Raw genomic sequence first — 25,309 nt, forward strand, 5'->3', positions numbered from 1 at the left:
GCGGGCAGCGGCACCGGGCCGGGCCGGGGGCGGCGCGGGGACTACAGCTCCCGGCGGGCGGCGGGGGCGGGCGGAGCCGGGCCCCTCGGGAGCTCCCTGAGAGCGCGGCCCGGGGAGAGCTCTGCTCTGCCTGGGATCAGCGCGGGCAGCCCCACACCTCAGCCCGACCCCGGGGCTGGCGCGAGAGGCGCCCGGGCGGGGTGGTCGTTCAGCGCCAGCCTGCTGGCAAGTCTGCGGCTGTGGGTGGCCGGAGCACCCGCCTAACCGCGTGCCACATGGGCGAATACATCTGCTCACCCCCAGAGCCGAGCCGCGGTTGTTCCTGCTAACTTTAGTGAGCGTGGCTGCCTTGGTGGGCGCTATTTATTTGTTTTCCGTCCTCATTTTAAAGAGTGTGTTGCTAGCTTGCCTGGCTGAGGTAGAAAACAAGCCGTTTTATTTACGTGGCCTGCAACTTATAGCTGGAGAAATACAGGAGCCTGAATGACCTTACTTGGCCTGGTGCTTGCTCTTGTCCCTCCACAGTTTCTTTATCAACCAAAAACTCGTATATATGTTGATTTTGGCAGTGTAAACTTTATTGCTGTCTGTTGCAAAACCACTGGTTGCAGTTTGTAGCCCCTGTACACTACTGTGTGTGTCAGCAAGAGCTTCTCCAAYGATGTTGGCATCGTGCCTTTTGTTAAAGGAACTTGCAAAACAGTGCAGTTGGCATCCAAAGTTGTGTTTGAGGTTATAGGTTTAATGCCTATCTCCGTTCTGGCAGCTGTGCAGCACCAGGAGACCAATGTCTCTTGAGAGCTTCTGCCTCCCCCCCCCCCCMAAATAACTCTTTGCTGTTTCCACCCTCCCCTCTAGTTTCCTCATCGGTTTGGGGCTCTCAGAATAGTGCAGTAATGGGAGCAACAGTCATGAGGAGGGGAAGCTGTGAATGGCAGTGAATGAAGAGATTGAAAAAATCCCTGTAAGATGGAAAGAAAGATCTTATTTCTGTGCGGAATCATCTCGTATTTTGACTAGGTGTGAGAGTTATGCTCTCTCCATTTCAGCTTGTTTTGCATGTCTGGTAAAGATGTGCAGTTTTTTGATATATATTAATACAGAAATGCATATTAGAAAAGTTACTGTATTTTTTGTCAGTGATGTGAGCAATTTCAGTCCATGCAGTTGTTTTAACTTGTTTTAAGTGTTGTGCTGCCAGAGATCTAGCCTAGCAAATAACACCAATAGTTTATGTGCAAAGTTCAGTGCTGCTAAAGCACACTGTGTGATACAAAATGTAACCTTTATCTTTGTTTCTCCTGGTAGGAAAGCGGTACCTGCTAACAGAAGACGATATAAAGCTACAAGAATTTCAGCAGACAAAAGTGGTAATTAGAAATGAAATTCAGGGCAACAAAGGTATTATTTCTTTGGTGATCATCACTTTTAATACTAGTGTGAGTGCTGGGAAACAAGTAGATAAAGCTATCAAAATATGATGCAGAATGGACTTAATTTAAAGCAACATATCTTCTTGTGTGTTTTTTCGCAAAAAATGTTCAGAATGTCTGAACCTTTGTAGAATGAAACAATATGCTTTACTGAAAAATGAAGAATTTGAAATTATATAAGTTGTTTGCATTACAGCTGAGGTGCCTGTGTGCGTATGAATCTGTTAGGTGGTCTAATACTGGTTTGTTGTAAGCCTTGCTTCAAATACATCTTCCTCAGAGAAAGTTAATGCAAAGCCTAGCAGCTACTTAGCTGTCCAGAAAAGGCTTATGCTGATAATTCTCTTTTAATCTGCTCTGTAAATTTAGCTACTTCATTCTTTTTAGCTTTTTTTTTTTCTTTTGTCTAATGTAACTTCTCAGTTCTACATCTGATTGCAGATGGTACCTATACTCAGACTATGGGGAAAAAAGTTACCCAGCAGGATGTAAAAAGCAAAATCTTTACATTCTTTTTAACAGAGATTTTTGTCATGCAGGTTTAAGTGTATGAAAACTCCTCTTTTTGAGGAAACTTGAATCTACCTTGAGAAATCAGGCAAGAACTTTCTGCAGCTGTTTAATTATCTGCAGGTGTTCTAGTGATACAAAACCTTTCACTTCGACAATTTTCTGAAAGGATGTAGCTAATTTAAAAAAAAAATATGGCTCACATTTTACTCCTGTTGTACAATTAACCACCTGTTTCTTTGTGCATGGTGAAAAAGAATTTAGTTATAAATATTGATTTAGAAATGGAAAAAACAGTAATAAGTCTGATCATATATTCTTTGCAAATATAATTTGGATCCAAAATGTTTTTAAATTTCTGTGCATTTTTGAACACATCATGAAAAAATATGCACGTACATATTACTCGTGCATTGTTCTCTGAGATGTCACAGGACATAGTTGTGCATCAGCACTGAGGGCTGTTACTTGCATTTAACAACATTCCACATGTGAGTATAACTGCCAGGTGGTAGGTGCAATTTTAGTCTGGAAAATTCATGCTTTGTGGGCATAACTAAGCATGCTACTCTGGGAAACTTTATGCCTTTTTAGTTGTGGTTAAAAAAAAAAAATCTTCAGTTTTAACTCTCCATGTTGCATACTTGGTATCTGAAATATAGATAATGGTGTTGTCTATAGCTTGCTACTGTAATGTCTTTCATTTTCAGGTCCATATTTTAAAAGTATTAAAGAAAAAATAAAGAAAAATGAAATTATTTTCAAACATGAATTACAAATTTTACTGCATTTATGTCAGACTACTTGCGATGTGGAACTAGCCAGAGATGCTATTTACAGGTACTTTTACCAATCCAGGTAACATTGCTTGTTTTCTTTTCTATTTTGCTTTTATCAGTATTTTGTTTTCTTTTATATCTTGCTTTTATCAAATGATCTCAGTTTGTCTGCAAATGAGGATTTGTCCTAATTTACTGTCTGTCTGCGTAGTTAATCCTTTAAAATAAGTTTTTCTTCTTTACCTTGGATTTGCAAACCTTTAGAGATTCTTGGCTTGAACAGTCAGATTATGGGAGTAAGCAGGAGTCACTAGAGAGTCTGCTAGAGATGGGTACCTCTCAGCTTAAAGATACTACAGTGCACAATTACAGACTCATCTAGATGCACCAATGGCAGGGTAGGAGGCTTTCTGAATTAAAGCCGTTCTTGCAATTACAATGCAGAAACTGTGAAAATAAGATTATAAAATACAACCACCACCACCACCCATTTTCTCTAGATCAAAGTGCAAGAGAGAAAGAGCTGTATTTGTTGTATTGTTGGATTTTAGCAGGGAGAGATGGGTGTTACCTCTGTGCTCTGTGACTGGAAAGAAATAGCTAGGAATTCTGGTGGGAGAGGCCATTCTACTATCAATCTGCTGCAGCTTTCTTTAATGGAAATAGAAGAAAATACATATTACCATTTCTTTTAAGTCAAAAATATTGATTGAGCTAACTAACTTGCTACAGAGAAGCTGCATCTGTCATTACACATACAGATCTGACTAGCTATTTAGACTTGGTTTTCTTTGATAAATTTTACATATCATACATTTAACTTTATGGAATCTTTTCAATAGGTACCATGAACAGAATGGAATTGCATCTCTACATGACTTTAGATTTGGGCCCCTATTTATGAGACTGTGTTATGAGCTGGACCTTGAAACACCTGCATTAGAACTTATCAAAGATCAGGTAACTGCACCTAAGTATTTTGAAGATTTAGTTGTTATTCGTTCAGACTATGACTGGTTTTCTACATATGTGAGCTCAGATTCTTGAAGCAGGTCTGTTGCAGTAACAAGGATATTTATACAATTTTAACTTATAGATGTAACTACTTAAAAAAGAGGTGAAAACTGTTAAAGTGAAAGTTCCCCACCAAATCACCATCAAAAAAGGAGGCACAGGGAGAATGCTTTTATTATTGGACTTCTATGTCATTTCATGATTTCAATAAAAAGTAATGAATAACAAAGTCACTTGAACACAGCTGATGCATGTTTCTCTGTCTTTGTTATGTTAGATCATTCCTAGAAATGAAAACTTGTGCGTTTTCCTGTGGCAGTTTTCTGTAGTCCCTTGAATTATTTACACCAACAGATGTGCTGTACTCTTCCACTCAAAACTCCATTTGAACCCTGTGGAGAGAGTGTAATATCAAACAGCTTGGGCACCATGCCATTTTTTATCCTGAATAAACTATATCAAAGACTTGTTTCTGAACACTTCTTTGCAACTGGTAAAATGCTGTATAAGCATTGTGTGCTATTATGTCAATATATGTATGATATCCAACATCTAATCATCTATCAGTAATATTGTRTGTTCAAAAATCCCTGTTGGTAATGATTTGGAGGCTGTGTATCTACCAAGTTTTTGGAGCTGCTAGCTGCCAGTGAGTTCTGCTTCCATTAGCTTGAATGACATTATCCGTCTTTTAGAAGAAATGGTAGAAAGCTCTGAAATTTCTGTTTAACTTTAAAGTGAGCTTTTCAGCATCCTGAGTCGTTGTTTTAGCAGTTCCTTGAGATGGATGTTCAAGGAACCTGGAGAGCCATACATTCAACTTATAAAGATGGGGTTCATCACTGCTTCTCAGTGCTGTGTACGGTGGAGTCTCTGCTTGCAGTCAGCCTAGTGACTCTCTTTAAACCTGCTCTGTTCATTTACTCTTCCAGAATTTGCGGGGCTTTTTCTCAGAGAGCATGTCATTCCATATTCTGATGACAATGTTGTTTAAAAAGGGCCGTTATGAAAGTAAGTATTATGTTTGACAAATGCATTTGGGGGGGAAGAGGTTTCTTACCTGTATTTGTGTATATATGTTTATGTGTATATATATATTTTACATATATATATGTATTGCTGAGTGTGTGGATTTGGAGGACCAAGCAAAATATAAATATGTCAAAAACATCAGAGAATTTCACTGTAGTGGGTAAGAACAGTAGAAGGCTTTACCTAGTTGATTCTTTCAGGGGGTCTTCCTTCCACAATAGTGCAGAATTATGACTCTATCCAGTTGTGATACTTTAGGACTCTTTTTTTTCCTAGTACTTTCCTCTGAAGACTTAAATTCTTTGACTTGTAGTTTCCCATAGCTGTTTGGTTTCCCCATTCAAAGTTTGTTTTATTTGGTTTTTGAAACAGTAATTTCTATAAGACTTTTCTAGCAATATTATTTTTGTCAGAGCAGGGAAGAATACTCATTTTTCCTTTATAAAAGAAGCTGGAGGCTTCTAGTTTTTGTGTCTCTAGTGTGCACAGAGTGGCCAGTGCAACATCTAAGCAAAAGAAAATCATTTTGATCTTTATGAATACAAGGGAAAAGTATGAATACAGGCTTTAGTTACTACTAGTACCACCTTCAACCCGTGAAATACTGCTGCTTCATTTTTGACAGATGCTTTGGAAGTTCTCTTAGAAATGAAAAAACAAGGCGTACCTTTTAACAAAGAAACCTATCTACTAGCGTTTGCAATATGCTACAAACTGGTAAGTATTTTCATATTGCTACATGATAAGTGATTGAATTGCTGCCTTTTTATTTTCATAGATTTTCTGTCCTTCCTTATCTAATGCAAATATTTTAGGCGTGTTAGTCATATGTGACCTAGTGAAGGTATATGATTTTCTGTAGAGCTAATGTCACAAAGCAAATATCTGAAGTGTTGGATATAATCACCAAGATAGAAATTTGACACTGTAGTTGGTTAAGTGATAAACATTGTTTTTCAGGGATCTCTGCAGGGACCTCCCTTTTCAGGGACCTGTTTTTGTATTCTCTGCTTGAGCTGCAATTGTGTTTCCTTGGCTGCTTGAAACAAGTCATACATGTTATGTTCTTTGTGCCAGACATGCCCCATTTATTTTTCCTCTCCATCCAACTAACTTTCACAGAGCCCAGCTGTGCTCTCCTGAGGTGTACTTTACTCCATCTATGGTAGCATCTCTTCATATCTCTCTAATCTTTGCATAGTTCTTTCCATAACCTGCTGTCTGAGAGCATCCATGGCCTATGCACAGGGAAGGTGCTCTTGAGACATTTGTTGTCTGCTGCTTCTGTCCTTGTCAGTTTTCAGTGGAGAATCTGGCTTATCATTATTTTAGTGAGCTGATTAAAAATTATTTCTTCTCTATTCTTAAAAATCCATCCAGTTATTGTAACAGCCAGAGTAAATTTGTTTTTACACTACCAACAAGGGAATAATTTGCATTAACTCTTTGTACAGTAAAGAGGAATAGAAGGAGGTCTTTTGAAAAATCTAATCTGTTCGTTCCTTCTGCTATAACTGGTAAATGCTAAAACCTCCAGCTAAGAGGGGACACCCCTGAGCTCAATGTTTTTGCTAACGGTGCAATGTAAGAAGCTCAGGAAAATAACTTTAACATTCCTTCCCTGAGTGCAGGAAATAATGGAGCTGGCATTAACAGCAGTCCTGGGTTTGTAGCTGGTTAATTCTCGATTTCTTTTGAATAACCATGTTAGGGGTCAACTCTGAAAAATGTACAGCTGGGATTAAAGCTGGGATTATTCCTGGTGGATAAACAGAGGAATTAATGTTTAATCTTTGTACAGAACTGCTTTTGAGGTCAATTATTGGGATGCTTTAAATCATTGCAAGGCACTTCTTTAAGGTAAACAGATTTCCTTTATTGCAGGAAATCTCAGCAGGTCATTTGATGGCAACAAGATGCATATATGTGTGTGTGTGTGTATATATAATGTGTGTGTGTTGATCAATTAGTTATCAGTCTCTCAGTGGTCAGAATGTTCCTAAATTTTCTGACTATTCTACAGTAGATTAGAAAAGTATCCCCTGAGAGACCCTGTTGCTAAATGCTTGTGTATTGCAGGAGTGACACTTTGAACAGTAACAACAAAGATTGACAGCAAATACTAGAGTAACGTGAAGGCTATTCTGCAGAACAGTGGTATCAGTTATTTCAGAAACCTTGCTGCTGCTAGTTCTCAAGTTTGGGCAATATTAAATTGTTTAGCAACTGAAACAAGGCCAGACATAGCTATTGTATTAAAATAATGAAAGCTATCTTTACCCTCTTTACCCTCTTCTGAACCCTGTAGCTCTGAATGTCCTCTTCGGGTGTTGTATTTCTCAAGAAGTGCCGGTTCAGATGTAGAAGCAATTGCATTGCTGATCTAGCAGTGCATTGGCTTCTGAATGCAGTGAGCTTAGGCTTCTACAGTTCCTCTGATCTTTGGATCACAGAATTAATAACTGCCTCTTGGATTGAAACTTCTACACAGGACAACCTGGAGTCTTGCAAAATCTCTGCAAAGCTGCTTGAAGAAGCACAGCTAAGAGGTGACACGTTACCAGTACGAGTGTTCTACTTTGCTGTGGCCTTTGCTCTGAAACAGGTATAGCACTTTTTGTTGTGGCTTATATTTGAATCTCCATGCGTGGTGTGCAATGTGGTAGTAAGACAAGGCAGACAGAGGAGATCATGCTGCATGCGTGGGCAATTCAATAACTTCAAGTGCTATAATTTCTATGCCCATGAAAGAGTCGTATTGTAGGTAATTCCTACCTAAATTGAATATGGGAATTCTGAAATCTAATAATGTCTTGAGTCTAATGCATAGGCACATTGTGTTGCCAACAGCATCATGCGGCAGATTCTCCTAAAATGGAAGAGAGGCAGCAGGTTGAGGTATCCATGGATCCAGTCCTGCAGGTGCTGCTATGTTTAGTGGTGGCTTCATTTATATGCCATTAAAAACAATTATTTAAAAGTGTTTGCGTAGGTGACTCAATCTTTATCTAGGGTGACATATTTAAAGGCTCTTATATGTATTGCCATGCTGCCTGAGAGATTGTGTAGCCTTCTCCACACCATGTAGCTTCAGGGTAAGGTTTTTCCATATAACTCATGCTTAAACCATGCTGTGAAAATGATCCAAGGTAGCAGAGCAAGTTTCAAACCCTCCCTGCTTTTTTTCTGAAAGTCTTCTGTGAGCACTATCAGGCTAGTGATCTGATGTTATTCAGATGTAAATGTATGAAGTGGTAGTATTATAAATTTCATTGCTAATTCCATGGCCTCTTTGCATTGTCTCTGGGTTTAAAGGCTTAGACTGCTTTGTGTTTCACTGACAAGTAAGAATTCATCTTTCTTCAGCTCTTATTGTGAAAGTGTCACACATATAATTGTATGTTTTTATTTCTTATTCCTTCCTAGAATGATGTAGCACAAGCCCAATTCTATTATTCTCAGATAATGAAAACAGAAAACAAACTGTACAACAATATTAGTGTAAGTATGCTTGCTTTGTAGAAGTTGTGCAGGGAAATGTACTGTGCTGGACAAAACTCAAGTGCCCAGTAACAGCAGGCCGGGTTCTTAGCAGCATGTACTTAATTCGGTAACGTTGCTGAGGTCACTGTCTGCCAACAGTCAATTTCTGTCAGGTGATTGAGTTGCACTAGGAGTTAAAAGAATGCTCCCTACACCAAAGTTGCCTTCTTACTATAGCAGGGAAGTAGACTGATCCTGCATAATGAGTATAGGCCTGGGAAAATGTTTAGCTATGATATGATGACTTTTTTCCTCTCTATTGCTAAAAGATTAAAGATACCATAGCTCCAAGTAAATGTGTTGGTTCTGCTCTCTTCAGGCCTGTTTTGGGCCTTTGAAGTATGTACTTAACTATGTAGGTACATAAAATTCCTTTAGTTGTGTGGTCTACAACCTGATTAAAAAGTCTATGTGCATCTCCTGTACGTGATCTTTACCAACTACAGAAGGAAAAGAGGGAAGGGCGGAAAAATATATATTTCAAAACAGTTAATGCAGCTCCTTTAGAGGAGATCTGCCTCCAGGCTGGCCCTTCCTTTCCAGGTCCTATTTGTAAAAAAAAAAAAAAGGAATATTACCAGTGGCAATCAGTCATTCCCTTGGCCTTCATGGTTAATGGTTTATCAATGTTGCATCTAGAAATGTTTTTGTTCCTGATTTGTTTCATAATGTCTTCCTCTGATATTTAAAAACAAAACACAAAAAAACCTTTCTGATATGTATTGTTCATGTGGATTTTATCTTATTCTTCAGGTACTTGTCCAGCTCAAGTCTGGTTCATTAGAAGAAGTAATAAAGACCTTAGAGGCAGCAGTGGAAGTAGATACTCCTCGCTTCGTGAAAAAAATTGAGTTTTCTGAGCAGGTGGTGAGTATGCAATAACGACCTGAGTTGAATAGAAAACATAGTATCCCTGATGCACACAGATCAGGGATTCAGGCTGTTCACTTACAGAATTTAGTGCCCAAGTTCATCCAACTATGTTGCAATAGATGTTGTGTGTATCAGTGTTGTATATTTGTTTGACAAATTTTTAACATTGAAAGATCTAACATTACTCTTAACCCATTCCTTTTGCAATAAGTTGTTGATCAACAATGTTTACACATTCACTCATGCATGAATTCATACTCCTGTATATAAGGCATATTTGCTGAAATTTTTCAATGTTTTGGAGTATGATTTTTGGATCAGAACTGCAAATTTAGTATGTTAGATAATACAGTATAAATAATTACACTGACTTGGAGAAGAGCTTTCAGGAAGCAATTAAATTGTTTGGATCTAAATAAAAGATAATTGTGTTAGTCTGTGCTAGCATTGAAAGCAGGATTGTGCTACTTTATTAGATTAAAAACTTCTTTAAAGTCTTTCTAATTTATATCCCCTGCACATGTGTAATTGCCTGGTGGTGTGTAATGTGTGCTACTTAAATCCCTTCTTACGTACCATTGCGTTAGTGTTTTATCTTTTGTCTGACTTCCCCTCCTCTTCTTTTTCTTCTTTGAGTGAATGCTTGTACAGAGTGTAATGCCTTCTCTTGCTGACATGTAACAGTATGTCTTCTGCCCTTCCTTAGCTGGCTACAGTCAGGGAAAAGATGGAAGAAAACCCTGTCCTTTCTGCCAGATTAGGAGATATTTATACAAGACTGCAATCCTCCGGACGGATAACTGCTTGCACGCTGGATGACATGCTTTTCCAGGTTCCTAGTTCAAAGAAGAATCGTGCCAAGCTTTTAAATCAAAAGCAAGTGGGTTACCGAGCTGCTAAACCGCTTTACTCGGATCTGTTGTTGGAGTAGTTCAATATTTGATAATGAACTGAACTGTAACTGCCACCACTTACAAGCATATTTGAATAAAACATCTCCCTTTCTCCACTCTGAGCAGTTGTTTAGAACAGTTTCACACGAGCAGCTTGAATGCCTATCATTTGGCTTCCATATTTAAATTTTCATGCCAAAAATAAGTCAAGAAGGTGGGTATTTCTTTGTGTTCCAAAATGGAGTGATCAAAACGTTTTGAATTTTTCAAGTACTTAAATCAGGATTTTATTATTCTGAATGGTTAGTTGAAATGAAGGAAAATGGAGTATGTATCTAACCTTACTCTTGTGGTTCCTAAGAAGAAAATTGGTGCTCATCAGATGTAAGGTTCTGACTGTACATAGATCCAGCCTGGACCCTAGACAAAAAAAAAATCCAAGACCATTAACTGCTTGTTCAAATTTTGTACTCGTCCAAACGTGAAAGAAATCGACTATGTGCTTTGTGAAGGTGGTATGAAACCTACACAGGTAGGTGACTGTTTTCTCACTGAAAGGAGATTTATGAGCAAAATAGCTCTTTTAGCAGCTCTATGTGCTATTACTTGCAGATGGTATCTTTGATAAGACTCCCAAGACAAATTCTGATTACAATTTGAAATTGTCTAGTCTTAGCAAGTATAATTCAAACTATGGGTGAATTATGCAGGTAAGATGCAATTCTAGCCTAAAACTTGGTCAGGAAAACAGTATAAAGAAGTTTTGACTTCAGTGACTCTAGATCAAATGTGCTTGGTTCTACTATGAACTATTGTTTTGTAACTGTTAGTCCTGCATATCCAAAAAACTTCTCTCTTTCACCATTCAAATTAGAAATAATTCAAAACAACAATACCCTGGCTGGTACCTAGATCATATGAGGATATTTTTGCATATGCCTGCTGATTTAATGCTTAGTAAGTGGTCCTGTGGGCACCAGCTCAATCAGCTTGATGCTTCATCCAAGTTGTTCCTCCTTATTGTTCCTGTGAGATTTAGGACATCTTTACAATTTAAAAGTAAAATCAAGCAAATCCCAGAATTCAAATAATTCTTTCTGTACATGCTATATGAAAGCTTTTACAAATCAGCAAATCACTGAAGAAGCAAAACCACTTCTGTGTAAGACTATATCTTAAGCCATTAAAGCAACTCAGAGTATAATACTGGTTTCACTATGGTGCTCTGCTACTGCAACTCATTTGTCATCATTACATTTTGTTGATTAATGCTAAAATGCACAGAACAATGTTATTTAGTGGATGGAATTGTGTATGTGCATATGTGTAAATTTGTTTGAAATTTTTTTGGAGAAATGCACATGCTTTCTATGACTCTACAGGTTTGGTTAGTATCATGTGCTAGACTCACAACTGGGCTTTTTGGAATGCTGGTTCTGGAATGTCATGTGTAGATTTTCATTTTCTTATGTTATTCAGGAGTTTAGGCTTAACAGTTCCATTGCCCTCAATTGGAAACCCTTTCAATAGTTCCAACCCAAAACCCATAAGTATCTCTTAATCGTTTATCCATAAATTTGGTACATGATTTATAAAGGCTGCTTTCTGCAAGCAAAATGAGAGGAGTGAAATATGCTCAGTTTGTTCAGGTGGCTGCCTCTCAGGAAAGACTATAATGTCATCTCTTACTGCATGTGAAAATAGGATTTTACATCAGGTTTAATTTGTTACACTACAAATAGATCAGGTCTATACTATTAAATTAGCATTTTTCTGCATGTTTTCCTGAAGCTGGCAAGAGCACAGGTTCATTCTAAGGGCCAGGATTACTTGTAACTTGCTGTTTCTCCAGTGTGGTTAGGTGCTTTCAGGCTGGATTCTGGCTGCAGCTCAAGTAATGATTACTCATGTGTAGTGTGATTTAAGTGTAAGTCACTCTCAGGAGTCAACACTTTGATCTTAGAGCAAGCAACAGCTTTGATTGTGACCAATGCTAGCTGACTATCAGGTTGGCAATTTGTTTGAAGGAGAAACTCCATTGGCTGCTTGTGGAACAGGAGGGGGATACTGTATCCTTTATGAGCCCATAGCAAGCACTATGTTTTTTAGACTTGCCAGTGGCAGGAAGTTTGGGATCAGCAGGGATGGTATGTCAGACCTTGCACTGCCATCTCCTTCTGGAGCAAATGGGATCTCACAGTGCAGGGATGTAACAGTGGGCTGGCGATCCTCCCTGTTCTCCAAGTCTGTACAGTGAAAGATGTGAGAAACCTTCATGTTTCAGTAGCTGATAACCCTTCACTGGAAAATGAAAGCCTGCTCCCCCAAAAAAGCACAGATGGATACAACTCAGAATATTGGAGGTTGTTCGGGAGAGCTTGTGAAAGAGTAGTAATACTCTCTCCTAGGAAAAGAGGTAAGAGTAAAAAGCAGCCTCTAAGATCTATGCAATCCATTTCAAACCAATACTGGTTTGCTCCTAACAGGTTGCCCAGCTGCCTGGAGATGATGCAGAAGGTCTGGCTGGGTAGGCAGGTGCACACGTGTGTAGGTGCATGTTACCTAATTGGCTTTTTGTTTGTCGAGGTGCTGAGCATTTTGTCACTTGTCCAGAGGTGTCTTTAGCCACATGCCTTAACTTAGGGTTTTTAAGTGTGGTTGGATTCTGCTTTCACAGGAACAAGCTCAAGAAACCCAACTTGTCCGAAGCGATGCAAATGCTGAAACGTTTTGCGGGGTCAGAACGCTTGGTGTTTTCAGAGTTGCGTTACTACAGAGCACGCTTAGGTGACGGCCTTGGAGAAGACGAGTATGTAGTACAATATTGCTGCTAGTGAAATAATTGTACTTGATTTATTTGTGATTTAAATTAAGGATGAGCCATAAAATTAGAGAGGAGACAGTGCTGTGGAATTCAATTAATAGATTGATTTGGTTAGCATGCTGGGAAAGTATGGCATATACATTTCAAAGCAAATGAATACTTTTTTCTATAGGTTTCAATGCAAGAGACTTTTGTAGCAAATTTTGCTAGGTCTGTGTAGCAAGTAGCTCGGATGAAGGCCTGGATGCCCTTTTGGATGTTTACATGGCAAAGGGTTGGCTTTTGTTTATCACATCCAAATACTCTTCCTACAGCAAAGTAGTGAAGTCTTGCCTATGTCTATGCACTCCAGAAGCTTTAGAAGTGTAATTAGTGTAATTAGGAGACAGCAGATGGCGATCTTGGTCCCACTTTCCTACCAGCATGAATTTCAGAGGTAGTGCTTAGTTGCAGCATCAGTTACATAAAAGCAAGGCTGAATGAATGTTTTGCCATATATTTACTGCAAGCCACCCTGACAGAGGAAATCATGAAGAGGAAATCTGAATCTTGAATGGTTGGTAACTGGTAGAGGCTGCAAACCCAGAGGTTTACAGGATATAATTTAAAGATTTAATGCATTTGTTATTGGAAATAATCCTTGCCAGTCATCACACTACATTTTTTGTAGTACTTTATGGAAATAGGAATCTGTGGCCAAGGCAAAGGGTGGCTCCTGCTGGTATTTCTGTATTTGTGACAGTTTAAAAGGTGTACTTTGCTAAACCTACTCTGTGTTTAAGAGAAAGCTGAGATACCCTCTTCCAACCAAAACGGGATAAGTATTCATTTTGCATTCAGGTAGGGTCTGGATTATGCAGCAAAGCATTCAAAATATTTTATTTTCCCATTGTAGGTGGATCTGCTTTTCTCCATGGATTAATATCTTTTTAATTCCCTTTAACAAGTATCTTGAGTTTTGGTAGCTAAGGATTGCTTCCTCTATATATCTTCAAAATTTATTTTCTGTTTCAAGCAATAAAAATGAAGATGAAAGGCTTAGTCATTGGAGGGGAGCTCAGGATTGCTTGCAAGCCTCCAAAGGAGCTTTGATTTGTTTAAACTTGCCTACAAGGGTCTTTAAAATAATACTGAAACAAAAACCTCATTAGAACTTTGTGGCACTATAGAATGTAGGCAGATCTGTAGTATATAAGCCTACAGCGATTCAGGTTTATTTTTTAGAGGTTGCTTAAGGCTTCATCCTTGCATCATCTTTTTTATTTATTTTAAATTTATTTTTAAGCTTAAATTGTGACTGTAGCCTGTCCTTTTGTAACCAGATATGCCTTTACAAGGTCATTACAAATCATTAAAAGTAGATACTTAGCATACATCCCCTTCCTACCCTTTTATTGATTGTGAGTAGTAGTTTAGGCTCAACAAATATCTGATTGTAGGGTTTTTTCTTTTATTTCTTCTGCGGGCTAATTTGAAGAACAAATCACCTTGCTTTCTTGCATTTGTATTGCTTGCTTGTATTTGATTTGGACAGCAAGAGGGAATGGGAAAGCTTAGCTTAGAACCACTAGTGATACTGGTCGCAGACTCTGACATGGAATACACTGTTATTTCTGTTTGTCTCTTCAGCAGTTGCAGGAGTTGCTCGCAGACAGCGGAATGCCTTAAGGAGCTTATGGTGTTTCTTGTTCTGTGCAGTTGTCTGGATATCCTAATCCATTCCAGCAGTGCCTGTAGTGAAAATGGAGATTGTCACCACCTCAAGCACAGGTGCTGGCTATTGCAAGTATTGATGTGCTGAACAACAAAACTTCTTACATACAGACAGGTAAGGGCAGCCTCCAAGTCCCTAATCCTAGAAGCAACACAGAGCAAACAGTGAACCACTGATCAAGAGGGTTGAGATAGGGACAAATCAGATCCATACAAGTCTATAGATTTTTGTCAGTCTGCTCAGCCTGTTGCTCATGTTCACTTGAAAAGGTATCTGGTAGCTGCAGGAACTCCCTCCTATGGGAGACGCAGGCATCTGATGATGTGAGCTGATGTTTTGGCAGGCTGTGGAGGAGCTGCCATGTCCAGCCTTTGAACTACTACCCTATGTTGCTCTTCTAAGTGTGCCAGGATTAACCTGGAGCATATCATGAATGGCTGCAGAGCACTGGAGGTGGGAGTAAAAGGCAGGGGAAGCAGCTGGTGGCCACTCATTCCCCATGCTGAGCAGGGAAAGGCTCAGGTAGAAGGGATCTCATCATGTGGGTCAACACTTGGCTGTGTGGGTGGTGGCAAGGCAGGGCTTTGACTTCTGTGACCACAGGTCCCTCTGAGGAATGAGCCCTGCTGAGCAGGGATGGGACTTGTTTGCAAAGACAGGCTTGCAAGTCAAACAGACTTGTTAAGCTAGTGAGGAGGGCTTTACAGTAGATGCTTGAGGGGAGGGTTACTGTAACCTGAAGAGAAGTGAGAGCACAAGGGGCAGAGCAGATTTGCCTGGGAGAACATGACAAGGAAGGCTTTCACACTTCCTGTAAAAGTAGCATGACTTGTGGACTATCTAAACTGCCTGTACACAGATCTGTAGCATGAGGAACAAGCAGGAGGAATTAAAGTCCACACAGTTGCAGAACTAAGATTGTATTGGGATTGTTGAGATGTGGAGGGATATCTGGTTGCTGGAGTGCTGCAATGGAGGGGAACAGAAAAAATAAGGTGTGGAGATATGGAGGAAGGGTTGAGCTCTCCATGAAGGAGTTGCAGGGAATACAGAGATGATGGAGCTAGGCTTAGAGCTGCATGGTGATAGAACAGGAAATGGACACCAACTGGAACATGAGAAATTCTGATTAGGTATTGGGAGAAGTACCACAGGGCTGCTAAGCATGGGAACAGGTTGCTCAGAGGTGGTGGACTGTCTTTGGAGAGAGTTCGAGACTTGAATTTGCATGGCTCTGAGCAACCTCACCTGATTAGACCTGCTGCACGGAGTTTGGGCTGGGGGACATTCGGACACCTCTTCCGACTTGAATTGTTCCATTTCACAGGAGGGTAGGCTGGGCTGCAGACTGTCCTCCCAGCATGCTCCCATGTAGCTGGCTGAGTGTTTGGCTTCTGCAAATTTACAGAGCTTGGTTTTTGGTCCCTTCCCTACTGAAGATAGCGATTACCCAGCTGGGAAATTTTGTCTTGTTCCCCGTACGTACTTGGCCATCAGGCTTATGAGCTATGATGAAAACTCTGAACACAGACCATTTGCTTGGCCTGTCTGGCATCTCTTTGCTTTTCAGAATGAAAGGGGAAACTTTCACAGATCATATGCACAAAGAAGCAAGATGATTTCCAGTCATCACTCTTCAGTTCAGCAATCACTAAATTTAGCTGGATTTGATAGAATGAAGTAGCCTTGAAAACTTCTCACCTAAAAGTAAGCAATGGTCTGGTATCAAAATTTTTTTTGAAGTGTTGGAAATGAGTTCCAGAATGTGGTTAGGTATTTTCCATCTGCTGTTTAACAAGAACAGCCTTTGATCTTTTTCCTCAATTCGTCTGATTCATCATGTAAAATCCAAGAATGAAAGAGATAAGGTCAGTATAATGTTGCTATGTATTGGATTGCTCTAGGCAGATCTAGTGTCCTGAGCCTCTGATTCAAAACTTTAAAAACTCAGTTTTCCATTTTGACCCAGAGTTATTGTTAAGTATTTAATGTGACATTTCTCCTATTTCTACTTGAGATGCAGGTATAATGCAGGTATAATGTCTGTGTGTGCAGTCTTCTCACTTCACATATAGCCTTTATGTGCCTTCAGAAATTTCCTAGCTTGTCAAGATAAAAGATGCTCATTGCTTTATCATAAGAATAGGACACTAGAACTTTGCATTGTTAAACAATAGAGTTTTACATTGCTATATTCTTAGTAATGCAAAGGGAAATCTCCTCTTTGGAGGAGACTTTTTTTCACCAGCTGTCCACAGCTCTGTCTGCAAGTCATCCTCTCTGCTTACTTCAGGAACAAGGCTGAAGAAAGGAGCGCTGCCTTCTGTCAAAGATGAGGCTTTGGACTGAATTGCTTGGTGTGGGGATATGTTTGCACAGGCAGCGTGATGAGTGTTTGAAATAGCTTTTTTGCTCCTGAAACCTCAACAGGCTCAGTGCCTCCCAGTTGCCTACCATGGGATCCCCTCTAACATCTACTCTAGAAGAGATGTTCTTTCTAGTTCCCTATAGTGGCAGGTTTCCAATGCTTTCTTTTCAAGGTGGATTGTGAGATGTGTCCTTCAAGTTAAATTTCCAGAGTCCTAGATTAGGCGTTGTTGTGAATTTCTATGTAGCTAAGAAGTTTATGGGGTTCTCAGCTCCATGGGTCTTCCTAAAATGTATGGAGAGAGATTAGGACCTCAGTCAGAGCTATTAGAAAATGCTGCATTAGAATAAAATAGAAAACTACCAACACACGGTCTTGCCTACGCTGAGTAATTCAGGTTGACTGCCACACCAGCAATTATTGCATTCCCTTTGCAAACAGGAACAGGGATGTCTTGCAGCAGGAGACTTGCAGTAATACCACCTTAATGGAGAATTTTAGAAGACAAAAATAAAAAGATAACTTAATTTGTAATGTTGGAACTTCTGGGGAGAGTGTACTGTGAATTCTCAGTTATTCTAACAACTTCTAAATTAATCTGTGTGGAACTTGTATGTACTGCAGCACTTCTTTAGACATGGCAGTAAAGAGACCTTGCTTTGGATGGCAGGATTTTAAAGAATGAATTTTTGAATGGCAAATATTTTAAAGGCATTTAATGATTAAAAAGAGCATTCCTTTCAGGCCCTATGCACTGCAGGACTGGAACTAGAGTTCAGTCCAACATAATTTGATAGAATAGGAATGGAAATCGAATATTATGATTTCATTTTGCATAATTAGCAAGACACTTAAGATTTTTAAAATTGTCAGAAACTTCTCATACGTGTTCTCTATAATATCATCACTTGGGGAGGGGTAAGAGGAAGGGAGGAGAAAAAGGAGAAATAAAAGGCAGAGACACTGTTGAGAACTTCTTGTTTGTGTTTGAAGTTCTATCAGTTCTCACATCAGAATGACAGAAAAAGAGAACTGTGATGGAGAAAGGATGAGACATATACAAAATTGCCCTAATGGTTAAGTACTTTCAGGGGAAATTCAGACCACAGAATCTGCTCTGCTGCATTTTTACTACCCTTGGGCAAGCTTAAAGATTTTTTTAACTATTGACAAATAAAAGCTTTGAAGCCCCAGCCTTACAAAATGCTAATGCAGGGATGCGCTTGATCTTAGCAAAGAGCCTGCTGTGGTTGTCATACAAATGTAGCAGTTTATGGGCAGCCGTCCAGATAGAAACAAGTGGCAAAGCCCAGGCCTTCAAGGGTGCTCAGAAGGCACCTTGGCGTGAGCAGAGCCTGGTGTCTGCTTGGGATTTCTCTCAAGCTGCTGTTCACCTTGCGGTGCTGCTGGTGACCAGGCAGCATGGCTCGCTGGCAGGAAGAATGCGATGGAAATAGCGTGGTATCTCATCGGGCTTGTAGAGCCTACCCATTTTTAGGGGCTGATGTTTTGTATGTATTTGTAACCAAGTGGCACCTATGTCTTGAGTATGCCTTTTTTTTCCCCAAATGAATCACAGAATAATTTACCCTGTGAGGGACTCATGGCAGTGGCTTGTCCCACTTCCTATTATGTATCAGCAAAAAATAGCACCGAAATGTTAAGTTAGAGAAGGGAAATTGAAATCCTTGCCTGTGAAGTTGCCTTTTTCTCTCGTGAAGCTAAGCCTGTTCCTTCATTTTTGTTCTTTTTTAGTAATCATTTTCGGTGAGTTGTTGCTTCATGACTGATTGTCCTTTGCTCTTGTTCTTGTCTGATCTGGAAATGACTGCTCTTCAGGCTCAGAAGATTGTTTTAAGCAATGGTTCAGAACCTGTCTAAATAGGGGCCTGTGCTAGTTATTCTCGTTTTTATTGTTTCCTTGTAAAGAAATAGTCTTCTGTTGACAGATCTCTTTGTACATCTGGCTGCTATAGCACCGTTTGATTCACCAGAGCTTTATTTCTTACCTACTAGTTAAGCGTGATCAGTCACCTGCCGCAGGTGAAGCTTTCCTGTCATTTAATATGATGATTATTCTAATTTATTTAATGTCCTTTTTTATACTTGCATTGTTCTTTTAAATGACTTAGGGTCAGAGCGGATGTACCACTTCCTGAACCAAATCAGCATTTGGCAAGTCATTCACTTAATGGTATAATTTGACATTTATCTCTTGTAAGTATTTGCAATGGGTGTACTAGCAATTTTTTTATTCCCAAGCGCAGCTGTTTGAGGACCTCTTGTCAAATCCTGCAGTTGTACAGAGAAGCCATGTCCAGATCATGCAAAGAGTTTGCGTCGTGGCAAAGGCAAAGCAATAAAAAGCCAAGTCCCAGTGTGGCTCTGTGAGATGTTGCGTGGGAGGTTTGAGACGTTGCATGGGAGGCTTGAGCAGCAGGACATGCTGCCTGTTTTCTCTCACTTGGATTTGGATGCCCCATCCAAGGAGCTTTAGTCTTTCCAGTGTGAGCTTCAGCTGTCAGCTCTTCTGTGGTCCTGAGGTGGCGCATCACTGTGTTTCATTTCTCCAGTTGTGCCCATATGTGGGATCAGATGTGTTTTTTCCTTCCCCACTGTGTTCTACTTTGTTCTGTTCCTTCCCTGCCATTTAATGAGAAGTGTGACACTTTGTGCTCAACTTGCCAATGAGATTATCATGCATGTTATAACATTTTGCTTGCCTAAATGCTTAGTCTTCCTGTTAGCTCCAGGGGCTAAATTACACATGTGGTTTTTGTCTTACAAATATTCGAGGTCATTCTTATAGTGAGTTAGGTTATTAGTGTGTGTTTTGAGCAAGACTGCTCATTTAATTAGGCTCGACACTTGTTCAGGCAGCGCTGAAGATGCAAGTTATACTGCAGTGTTTATTTTTTTAATATTTCTTAAGCTTGCTCTTTCAGAAAAGTCCAATGCAAATGGAGTGGTAGCGAAGAGGAAGTAAGGACTGCACCCTTATGGTGCAGGAAGAAAGAAAAAAGCATCCATGGATATTTCCTTCAGCGGAGCTGCTTGTCCTATCTTGCATGCAGTTACAAATCTTACATGAATTAAGGAAAGTCAGAAATGAGGATGGGTAGTAGCAAAACAACAATTCACAGGTACACTGACACATTTCCCAGTTGTTTCAATACTTGTGATATCCAATTAACTACCTCAGTATACTGCTGATTAATAGAGCATTGGAACAGACTGCCCTGGGAAGTGGTGGAGTCCCTGTCCCTGGCAGTGTCCAAGGAACAAGCAAAGGAGGCACCTGGGGAGACAGTTTTACAGGCAGGGTGGGGATGGGCTTATGGTTGGATTTGATGATCTTGAAAATCTTTTCCAACCATAATGATTCTATGATTCTTTAAAAAGAAAAAAGACTATAACGAAGAGTTTGAGTGAATCGGTTTTGCTCTGGAATGCAATAATTTTGGAAAACTTTCTGTGAGTGGCATAAATGACTGATGTCTCTCCTGAGCCAAAGTGTGGATGTATCCTTTGTATTCTGTTGTGGTCATAGCCAATAATTAATGTAAGAACTGAAATATATTCCTTTAGGATGGAAGAAAATAAGTGAGCCTTTTTGCTGAGCTACTAACCCAAATGTCTGAGGCACTAAGAAATTACATTCCTATGATGTAATTGCTCCACTTTAACAATGCACTTAGACTCAAACTTTTGATATCTGTCTCCATTTGGAGAGCCTCTCTAGGAATGTAGAGCTCTTTCAGATGATATTTCATGTGGATTTTCTGTGCTTTTCGTCAGCTTTGAGAATCAAGTACCTGGTAGAATGTCCTAGAAATGAGGCACACAATATTGGGTGTAAAATGTACTGTCTACAGCTTTTGCTGGCAGCTGTGTGGTATCTCGGTGAATTCTGTCTGTGAATAGAATTTAATAGTTCCAGGCAGTCATATGCCAGGTCTAGGTGGTATTACCCTACTGCCTTGCTTCCCCAACACTTCATAGTACCAGAGGCAAGGATAGAGGAAGATTCTGGGAAGGGACATGGTCTTGTAACTTTTCTATGTTCCTAGCAAACCCTATCAAGTCTGGAAAATGTGACAGTTCTTCAATTTCAACACAATTAACCTAGAAACTTCATAGAACCCAAGGTGTGCTTGGATGGTTCAGTAACACTGACTTTGATTCACAATATAACTGTTTTCACACTACAGCACTACAAAAGGCTAAATTCAGGCATGTGGAGCTCCCTGGTTTCTGTAGAAACACATAATATAGAAGCCAGTTTCTCCACTGGTATAAGCTATCGTATGTGTCTTTGCTTCAGCTCAGTAGGGTTATTTCTGCTCTTAGAAACCTACGGGGTCTCAAAAGCAAAGCAGTAATCCATCTCAAAGTAGACTTTAGAAATGTGGTTAAAAGGGCAACACAGAGAATGCTGTTGAAACAATGAGCAGAAACATAATAAGTGAGAATGCTTCCTGTTTCCCTAAATGACCTGAAGGGAAAAAATGTAGGTATAAAACTGAAAATGTCAGACATTCCAGAAAAGAGCAGCCTTTAGTAATAGAGCGAATTTCAGTCTGTAAGTGCAGAAAAACCTACAGTAGAATTGCGATTTATGGCACAAACCTAATTTTGGCCTTGTCTAATTTAATCTTTGTTCATAGTATGAATTTTTGTACGATTTCTGTCTAATCATTGGCAAGGTTATTTTTGGTATTCCCTTACCTGTCAGCAAACCATTTTCTGTTTATTGATCTTATCCATGCAGATATATTTCTCTTTTGTTGGTGCCACTGTTGCTGCTGGGTAGCTGAGCATTCACCCCACGCTGTAAGGTAAGGAGGACAGCAGGGATTTCTTCCTTTGTTACAAACCTGCCTGCGTTTCTGTGTCTGATCAATACTACTGCAGCCTCTTGCTGTTGCTGCTGTTCCTTGACACTTAGGCAGTAAACCGAGAATCTGAATTCACCCTTTCTACAATGAACCAGTGTGAAAGATACCTTGCTATATCTGGACCCACCTATGTCTTTTTTTTGTGAAGCTGGAATGAGACTACAATTCTCTTTACGGATAGATTAAAATGGTTGAAAACTATCAACTTGTAAGCAAGGTCAAATTGTTTTCTGAGGGGAGAAAATGTTCTGCCTGTGCACTGTATTGGCACTGAAAGCCAGCTGGTGTTTTGTGCACTTCCTCCTGCTAATGATAAATGTGATACTGCACTTCTGGCATTGAACAACTGTTTTGTGTGCCCAAGCTGTGTATTGTAGCTGTAAGCTATAAATTTCAGCAGCATGGACAGAAACTGGGCAAATAAGCAGAACAGTATTTTGCTGCTTCATGGGACCAAGGAGTCATGCGCACTTGGAAGCCAGGCAGAAGAAATAATGTGAGGTTGGCTCACGGTATTACAAAGCATTTACTTCTAGAATCAGACCTGGTATTACAGATGACTGTTGGTTCTTATCGTGCTGAATAAGCAACTGCCAAAGACAAATGAAAGCAGGATGAAGGGAGAACTATTCAGACCCTACAAACAGAGCTGTAACTCAAATTCCAACATGTAAATTGAGCCACAAGTTCAAGAAAATTTTATATACACAGTTCTCTGTAGTTGTGGCTCTAAACTACAAATGTCAGTTAGCTGGAAATTTGGCAGATTATTTTGCAAAAATTACAGAAAAATTGAGTGCAAGTTTCTGGTGTATTAGAACAGCTCCAAGTTTGTCATTGACTCAATAGGCTTTATGTCTTGAATCTACCTACTTGTCATCTTTTAGATACTTTCAACATGTTTGTTCATTATCTGTAAGACCAAATTTCTCTTCTGTTTATTTCAAAGGAAAACTTTTGACTCATTAGATACCTGATGAATTCTGTTCTATTTCTGCTGGTATTTTTATTTACAGAAAATACCTACTAGTTGCACTAAAATTGCATGTAGTTAAAAAATGTATTGTTTCAACATCATCACAATTTTGGCAAAAAAAAAGATTTTATTTTCAGCTATCAGAACAAATAATATTGAGGAAACAGCTTGTTCTGTAAAAGGCTTTGTACGCAAAAGTAGAATTCCTCTTACTGTGGTACTGGTTACACTGTATGGCAAGGAAAAAAAATCCTCTGTAATGATGGAGCATGAGATGCTGGCTCTCAAGAGCTTTGCAAGCTCAAGCTCTAATTCTACCAATAGGATGGCATCCTTGGAATGGTTTTAGAGTAATGAAAATAAAGAATAATGTTATTTGTTTATGGAGGTCCTAGTGACCTTCATCCATTCACTTCTATGTATAAAAGAGCAATTAGAAGAACTTTGTGGTGAAGGATATGTCACTACACAACTCTTGACTCATTTCATGTTTGACCAAATAATGCTAAATCAGAAACAAATACCTCTCCACACTTGCCATGATTTCTTTTGAAATGTATACTAGATGGTTTTTACATACACATTTACCTATCCATATATTTACTAATACTTTTCCTGTGTATCATGAGCAAGGTGAATGTTTTTACCTCAAGTTGTCAGCAAGTCATGGAATCCATAGCACTTAGTGCCATAACTCATAGTTATTTATTGTAAATCACTGTTTGTCTGTATTTATCCAAGTCATGTAACTGCTGAGTACAAAGGCCAGGCTGTTGTCTTCGTGCTTTTCATTTTTGAAACTCGTGACCTATCGGCTGGACCAATCCTTAAATGTATTAAGTTTCTCTGGACTGAAGCTCTGCAATGAGTTGTAGAATGCGGTGACAGCTCCATCACTAGTATTTAAACCTTGACCTATCCATGTGGTGTATAATCCCACATGGCTAATCTTATACATGGGGAGATTGTGTAACCGAGTTTTAACCATAGTCGCTATTGCTGTGAACGTATGTCTGATGAGGGAAGCAAGGAAAATAGGAATTGGATGTAGACCACATGCAGAAAAAATACACCTGTAACTTGAGGGGAGGGGGAAGTTCTGATACTGTGAGTTGATTTTTTTTTTTTTTTTCCTTTAGTTAATTCAGGCACATGTTAACTCATTTATTATGAATGTGTCTTTCTCATATACATTAATGTAACTTCCTTCATAATTTTTCAACTCCCTCACTTTTCCTATATGGCAGAACAATAGCAGGAAGGAGAAATATGTGTGTATTATTTAAACTAAGGAAGGGACAGGTGCAAAATTAAGTGACTTCCAGTTTAGTGGCACAAAATGTTTATACAAATTCAAATAGGATATCTTCCTAGATAACTGGTGAGAAGATATCTGTGAAAACTGATGTTATATAATGATAAAGTTACAAGAGCTACTTTTCTAGTGCTTTAACTATAAGGGGACAGGGAAGTAACTATGATAACCTGAGAAAGAATGTGTGGAGATTTGTTAGAGCACATGAGGCATGGACAAGGTCACATGGATGTTGATGTGAACAAGGGAAACAGGCAGCTATAAAGCTGTGTGGTCCGATAAATCAGAGGCACTGGGCAATTATTTTACTTGGACTTCCAAACATCACACAGTGACTGTGTGTAGGTATGTGCGACTTTCTTTTCTTTATAGAAACATAGTGAGGAAATAAAAATAGTATCTACACTATCATACGTGCTTTGTATGAATAATTATACCAAGGTGGTGGTTGTATCCTCAGTTCGGGTATTCAAACATATGTTTGAAGTGTTAATTAGAACAATTTCAGTAAATATTTGAATAGAGGTTGTAGACAGCCATTTCATTATTAGAGTAAGTCTGGGGATTTTACAGAGTGTCCATGAGAGTCTTTTAGTTCTGTGTTTACTGCTGAATGACAGGACTTAATTTGCAGCTAGGTTCAGTGACTCACTACACCCAGTCTGAGGTGACGGAATGGAAATATTTTCCAGCTAAACTGATCTTCATTTGTCAGCAAGCTAAAATTTTGATTTTATTTTTCCCCACAGATTTCTTTTTTTCAAGAACTTTCTGTCAAACATCTATCAGCAATGACTAAACTAAATCTTTGCAGTGACTAAATCAATCTTCTATCACACAGCCTGGCCAGGCAAGCAGAACACGTGGCCTCACCAGTCAGGTGAGGAAAAGCCATAGTGAATTTCCAGAGCTCAAAGAAGATTTTTCAGCTGCGGTCCAACACTGAAACAAGTTGCTTGGAGAGGCTGTGGAATCTACATCCCTGGAGATGCTCAAAACTCAGCTCAGATTGATGTCCTCAACAACGTGGCCCACTGGATCCCCTTGGACTGCAGGTTGGACTCAGTGACTTCCAGAGGTCTTTTCCGGCCTTAGGTATTTTGCGATTCTCTTCTTGTGTTCTCCTCTGCTGCTGAA

General features: G+C 39.4%; 1 protein-coding gene and 1 long non-coding RNA gene across 3 annotated transcripts; both read left to right on the forward strand.

The window, feature by feature from the left end:
• Nucleotides 1–917: 917 nt before the first annotated feature.
• LOC112944746 lies at nucleotides 918–2,035 on the forward strand. The gene is made up of 3 exons (XR_003248830.1): nucleotides 918–964; nucleotides 1,309–1,401; nucleotides 1,973–2,035. It is a non-coding gene; the product is annotated as an uncharacterized LOC112944746 (long non-coding RNA).
• Nucleotides 2,036–2,683: 648 nt separating this feature from the next.
• Nucleotides 2,684–25,143, forward strand: PTCD2 (pentatricopeptide repeat domain 2). Of its 2 annotated transcripts, none has more exons than XM_026036249.1 (10): nucleotides 2,684–2,801; nucleotides 3,565–3,682; nucleotides 4,669–4,747; nucleotides 5,394–5,485; nucleotides 7,260–7,373; nucleotides 8,195–8,269; nucleotides 9,065–9,178; nucleotides 9,891–10,609; nucleotides 21,755–21,821; nucleotides 24,922–25,143. In XM_026036249.1, exons 2-8 carry the CDS (start codon nucleotides 3,623–3,625, stop codon nucleotides 10,113–10,115), a joined length of 759 nt encoding a protein of 252 aa, XP_025892034.1. In that variant the 5' UTR covers nucleotides 2,684–2,801; nucleotides 3,565–3,622; the 3' UTR covers nucleotides 10,116–10,609; nucleotides 21,755–21,821; nucleotides 24,922–25,143. The 2 variants fall into 2 exon arrangements, with proteins under 2 accessions (XP_025892034.1, XP_025892026.1); XM_026036241.1 differs by having other exon boundaries at nucleotides 2,766–2,801; nucleotides 25,014–25,143.
• Nucleotides 25,144–25,309: the final 166 nt, after the last annotated feature.

The sequence above is a fragment of the Nothoprocta perdicaria genome, unplaced genomic scaffold (genome assembly GCF_003342845.1).
Source record: "Nothoprocta perdicaria isolate Ctin4 unplaced genomic scaffold, notPer1 scaffold_1, whole genome shotgun sequence".
NCBI classification, from domain to species: Eukaryota; Metazoa; Chordata; class Aves; order Tinamiformes; family Tinamidae; genus Nothoprocta; species Nothoprocta perdicaria.